Raw genomic sequence first — 6,267 nt, 5'->3', positions numbered from 1 at the left:
TCATTGATTGAGGAGCTGGATATGATTTGCTCACCACAGCTGTGTACAGCTCCAGATTAGGTTCCTAGATGGCAGGTTGTACATTGTAAGCTTTTAACCAAAGAATTTCAAATTAATTTCATATTTAATAACATTACACTTGGAGGATAAGAAAAGTATAGTTTATACCCCAGATGATTGATATCAAGATAAACAATGTCTTTTCTCATAAATGGAAGTACGGCGTCTTGTTGTGGTGGTGACTGTGGACTCCTACTATAATAAACTGAACATGTGTGAAAATGAGAAGGCCTTTTAAAGATATCAAATCACAGGTTGTTGATGGCTGGAGACATTTCTATACAGTGAGAAACATACAGTAGAGCTATACTGTTCTGACTCTCTCTTTTTTAATGACCTGATTAGATTTAACAACAATTTCCCTGAGTGGCCAGTCAGAGTCCACTTACTTGATCTCCCTGGCAGCCAAGTCTGAATCAGTCCATGATTACAGGGGGAAAATGAAAACAGAGCTGTTGAGTCTGGACCCTGAGGCCTGGACCCCTGGGCTCTGTCTCCATTGTGTTGTATCCTCTTCTCCTCTGGTTCTGTCCTCTTCCCACCTCTGTCCCTCATGTGGTTCTGGAAGTATTCTTAGGATGATGATTATGTTGCATAAACATCAGCTGGAGGTGAGGAGAGAACATGATTTGAGGAGAGGAAATATATTTTTTTACCCACATGTAGCCATATAATTGTGTTGAAGGTTTATCAAATAGGTATTTGGGCAGCACTTCATTTTATGATGTTTAGTACTTGGATGATGCCCTAGCACCCTAATAATAACTATTGATAGTAATTAAGTATTGTGCTTGTTACAGTTAATTATATAATTTGTTTGAATTACAGTGATCTAAGCTTAATTTAAAAGTTATTATAAACTTAATTAAAGTACATTTTTTTTGTGTGAAATTTGAAGATAATTTTTACAATGAGCACTGTCTGCTCCATTATGATAATGAAACCATGGACCTGGAATTTAGCATGTAGCTTCAATACCGACACCAACCTTGTCTGTCTGTGAGCAGCCTCGGATGAAGATGCAAACATGTAACTCCAACAGGTGCAACTGAGTAAGCAGTCATTAGATGATAAAGAGGAAATGTCAACAACAACAGAATTGTCCAGCCTCCTGAGGAAATATTGAGTTTTTCTGTCTTGCCAACTGGAATCTATCCATTAACAATTCATTCATCCCTTAATGTCAATCATCTGCAATGAATACAGAACAACAGTACATTATCATCTAAATGATTGAGTGAAGTGAACTATGATTTTGGTAGCAGCATAGGCATTTTGTTGTGCTCTCACATTGAATTTCTGAGTGAAAATAAACCAACTGAAGGGGAGGAAGGGGCCCAGTGGTGCCTCTCTCTGTGTAGTTAGCCAACAGTAAGACAGCTCCTAAATGCTAGCTAGCCAGCCAGTGAGGTGAAACCGCAAGCCTCCACATGCCAGTCAATCAGTCAGATTTAAGTCGGCTTTGCCAAGTCTTTGGCTTGATGTGTGCAGCCTTTACTTTATGTGGTTTGAAAGTTCTACTTTAAGGGGGAAACACAAATAAAGAAGTGGGGAAAAGAAAGAGTGATGACCTGTCAATGGGCCCTGGGCTTTTCTCTTTCGATTCTCTTCTTCCACCCTACTCTCTCTCTGTCTTTCTTGCTCTCTACCTCTTCTTTCTTTCTCTTTTCCTCTATCTCGCTCAGAGGGCTTGATGAAATAAACAGCAATCACTGTAGCATGAGCACCCAGCCTTAATTGAGCTCTCACTTTCACAATCCTGGTTCCATTGTTTCCATGGTTATACATTATCCATCTATGTTTTAGACATGCAGTTTTTTTCCTGTAATAGGTAAATGTCACAATATAATAATATTCCATGTTTTTACTTTTTGAGATGTTACCTAACATGCCCTAGATGGATAGCTAGAGTACATAACCAGCCCAATTATATTTATTACACTTATCAAAACTTTGAATAAATATTTATTGCTTTAAACACTTGTGTAAATGTATCACATATCCCCTCTGTCAAAATAAAGCAGTAGACTACTAGTGAACTTGTGAGGATGCATAGCAGCTAGTAAATAAAGTGAGATTTGTCAAGCTGCCCATCCAACTGCAGAAAACTGATTTGGTGTCTTTATGTCAAATTCACAGATATCACAGATGGCCATCTGAAATATATTCCAGTATCATGACAATCTAGGAAATAGCCTTTATCAGGCAAGGTCACTTACAGTCTGTGTAAATGGATAGAAAATGTTGTTAATGCACACACACACACGCGCACGCGCGCGCGCGCACACACACACACACACAACAAATCTGCACAATGGTGTGAGCTACAGTACAGCTGTATATGGGCGGGGAATGCTTAATGACGTCAATTGAATTGGTTAGGTGACGAGCCCTTACCACGCCCCATGTGGGTGAAGGGGGAGGGGAGGGAGACAGGCTGAGCTGATTCCACGTGTGACGCTTGCATTCCCAGCTCAGTGATATTTTCTTTAGCGGGCTTCGGTGTAGCCTTGTGCGTCTTCGTTAGTTACTGGCTATAGTTGGGTTAGCTATGGAGGGAGACGGGAGCCAAGCCACATCTGGAGGAAACCCTAATGATTCTCAACATGACCCGGGGTAAGACTGCAAATAGCATTGTCACTTTTATCGTTATAGCTACATTGTATCAATAGTGCAAGGCTTAATCAAAGCACTGACATTGATGTTGCTTTCCGGGTGCAGTCAACTACACCTTTGTTTGATTATATTAACAAACGGGCCTGCCCCCTTTTTCTATAGCTAAAACTCGCTGTGTTTGATAACTACAGCGCTCTTGCTGCTGCTCTGCCAACGTTTTGCTCGCTTTTGGTCGCTATAGCAAGTAGTTAGCTACATGTCAAAATGGCCGATCAGACATCTGGACTCACTTCTGCTATGTTTTCCCCTTACAGTAAAATGTTTATCGGTGGCCTCAGCTGGCAAACTTCGCCAGGTAAGAAAATAATTAGCGGATTACAGTGTGGCATTGTCGGGTTGTTTTCTGTGGTAGCTGAGGCTGCCGGTGCTGGTTGCAAGGTCTGTGTGTGTGTGTGTGTGTGTGTGTGTGTGTGTGTGTGTTGGGGGGATATGGTGTGTGTGTACCTCATAGCGCGCGTGTACCTTAGTGCGCGCAAGGTTATTTTTATTTCCAATCATTTGAAGTCCTCTATTCGACCCCTATGTGTATAGCTAGAGGCATTTTAAAGCTCGTACATAGACTATTCTATATTTGACAGACGAATGAAAACGTCCAGTAACCTTCTGTTTGTTTTTCTTTGCGCAGACAGCCTTAGAGACTATTTTACTAAATTCGGGGAAATCAGAGAATGTATGGTGATGAGAGATCCAACGACAAAACGCTCCAGGTAATTAGCAAGTATATTTTCCCACTGTGTTTGTATTTGTCTTGATTGTTAACGTACGTGGATTTGCAGTGTCCTTATAACACAACGTCAGTTAGCAAGCAATCAGCCATTTATTTTTGTTGCGCTTTTACAAGCGATTGAATCAGCCCATTCAGAAGGTAACGCATTTTGACATTGACCGGACATTTCAGATAGAATACTGGAGGATCTTTGAATATTCCTGAAAATATAGGAAATAATTAGACTACACTGTTCATTCACATGATTCCTTGTGCAGCAATACAAGGAAATGGCATTTACATTTAAGAAATAATTTAATCTGATATGAAAGGTAAACTCTTTTGATATCAAGTTGCCTACCATACTCCATAATAGCTAATGGTAAATATTTGTTACAATGTAACATTTGGCTGCATTATATATTTGTTAGTCTACAAGCATTTCGCTACACCAGCAGTCTGCTAAATATGTGCATGTGACCAATACAATTTGATTTGATTTACAATGTAGCCTGTCATTTGGCTTTATTATTTGTTTCCATGTAATGGCTGTAGTTATACTTTACTGACTGATGGGCTGTTTGACCACTCTCCTGCCCCCACTGACTGATGGGCTGTTTGACCACTCTCCTGCCCCCACTGACTGATGGGCTGTTTGACCACTCTCCTGCCCCCACTGACTGATGGGCTGTTTGACCACTCTCCTGCCCCCACTGACTGATGGGCTGTTTGACCACTCTCCTGCCCCCACTGACTGATGGGCTGTTTGACCACTCTCCTGCCCCCACTGACTGATGGGCTGTTTGACCACTCTCCTGCCCCCACTGACTGATGGGCTGTTTGACCACTCTCCTGCCCCCACTGACTGATGGGCTGTTTGACCACTCTCCTGCCCCCACTGACTGATGGGCTGTTTGACCACTCTCCTGCCCCCACTGACTGATGGGCTGTTTGACCACTCTCCTGCCCCCACTGACTGATGGGCTGTTTGACCACTCTCCTGCCCCCACTGACTGATGGGCTGTTTGACCACTCTCCTGCCCCCACTGACTGATGGGCTGTTTGACCACTCTCCTGCCCCCACTGACTGATGGGCTGTTTGACCACTCTCCTGCCCCCACTGACTGATGGGCTGTTTGACCACTCTCCTGCCCCCACTGACTGATGGGCTGTTTGACCACTCTCCTGCCCCCACTGACTGATGGGCTGTTTGACCACTCTCCTGCCCCCACTGACTGATGGGCTGTTTGACCACTCTCCTGCCCCCACTGACTGACTCACTGCTTACAATGTTTCTTGTTTTTTTCCACAGGGGCTTCGGATTCGTTACTTACGTAGATGCTGCCAGTGTAGATAACGTCTTAGCTCAACAACACCATGAATTAGACTCAAAAACGGTATGTCTCCTCTCTTCTGTCACGTTTTAAATGAAGTATTTGTGGTTTTGTGACCCACCTGTCTGGCATGATTGACTATGTCCTATTGAGTTATTGATTATTCACTCTCACAGCCTCATGCACTTGATGCCAATAAGTAGCCCCCCCTCCTTCAAATTACAAGACCTTCTGCTAACCCTATCTTTACCATTGAGTATTGAGTGCCATGTTACATAAAGTCATTTGAGTACCAATGGCACCTGCAACGCTTTCTCTCCAGGAACATCTGAGTGTTTTGAGATGGGGGAACATGTTTATTGTTGAATCTGCATATTATATAAAGTGATTGTTATTCTGTATTTGTTTTTTGTGAAAATACATTCCCAGCTGTCTTTATAGATTTTAGTAGGCTTAACATTGTTGTACATATTTGGCTTTGTTTTTCACGCACCATATCTATGCATTATTGGCGTTTCTTTTTTACAAAATGCAGTTTATAAATAAATGTTGTTTTTTAAAATCACCCTATCTTGATTTAAACTTTCATTTTTCATCCTCCCAATTCCCAATAGACTGTCATTGGCCTCAGTATCCACCCATTTACCCCTGTCTTCATCTCAGATGTCTGCATGTGATCCACACACCTTCCGTCTGCATACACTTCCTCTCTCACTGCAAGTCTGCTAAAGTGCACACATTCGCTCATGACCCATTTTAAATCACAAACCCAAGACTAACTGTTATCCCCAGTGAATGCCATAAAAACATACCGCTATTGTTTAATTTATTGTTACAGTATTTTTAGTTTCTGAATGTATGGATGGATCAAATGAATTTGGTGGGAGGAGGTATAGGAGGATGGGCTCATTGTAATGGCTGGAATGGAATAAATAACAATATTAAACATATGGAAACCACATGTTTGACTCGTTCTTTTTATTTCATTCAAGCTATTACAATGAGCACGTCCTCCTATAGCTCCTCCCACCAGCTTCCTATGAAATTGGATAGATTATAACTTAAACTTAATTACAGGTTTCCTGTTTATCTGAGGGTGACAGTTGGTCAGAGGAATGCCATGACTGCAAAAAAAATGGTGTTGTGATGATTCGCCCTCTGCGTTTAGTGTTTGATTTTCCATATTGGATAGTTTGATCATTTTTTATTCTAGTGCTTTTGTCTTTGAAATTGTGCATGACACAAACATTACAGAAGTTGTAGGTTCCATGTAAAGATGTATTGTAATGTGGGACCAAAATAATGAATTGAAAGCTCAGTAAAGTCAAACTGTCATGTTCTGTATGTAGATGCTGCAGTGTATGCTCTAACTCAGCTGTGTGAGCCAGTGCTCAATGGGCTCCTAGTTTAGGAGCGGTGGAGGGAATACAAGCAGCTTAGATTGTCTTCAAGGACTCGTGAGAACTGCTCTGATATTGCCAGGAGCTCTAG

General features: G+C 41.8%; 1 protein-coding gene across 3 annotated transcripts in view; it reads left to right on the top strand.

The window, feature by feature from the left end:
• Window positions 1–2,486: 2,486 nt before the first annotated feature.
• The window catches only part of LOC115136632 (RNA-binding protein Musashi homolog 2-like), a 401,963-nt gene continuing 398,182 nt past the window's right edge, over window positions 2,487–6,267 (top strand). For all 3 annotated transcript variants that reach the window (XM_065024349.1, XM_065024348.1, XM_065024347.1), the window contains exons 1-4: window positions 2,487–2,676; window positions 2,991–3,031; window positions 3,362–3,443; window positions 4,755–4,839. In XM_065024349.1, the coding sequence (XP_064880421.1) occupies window positions 2,612–2,676; window positions 2,991–3,031; window positions 3,362–3,443; window positions 4,755–4,839 (273 nt within the window). In that variant the 5' untranslated portion in view covers window positions 2,487–2,611. The remainder of the gene's footprint in view (window positions 2,677–2,990; window positions 3,032–3,361; window positions 3,444–4,754; window positions 4,840–6,267) is intronic.

Source organism: Oncorhynchus nerka, linkage group LG11, assembly GCF_034236695.1.
Source record: "Oncorhynchus nerka isolate Pitt River linkage group LG11, Oner_Uvic_2.0, whole genome shotgun sequence".
Lineage (NCBI taxonomy): Eukaryota > Metazoa > Chordata > Actinopteri > Salmoniformes > Salmonidae > Oncorhynchus > Oncorhynchus nerka.
Note: the sequence above shows the minus strand (reverse complement) of the source record. Positions and strands in the feature narration are given on the sequence as shown.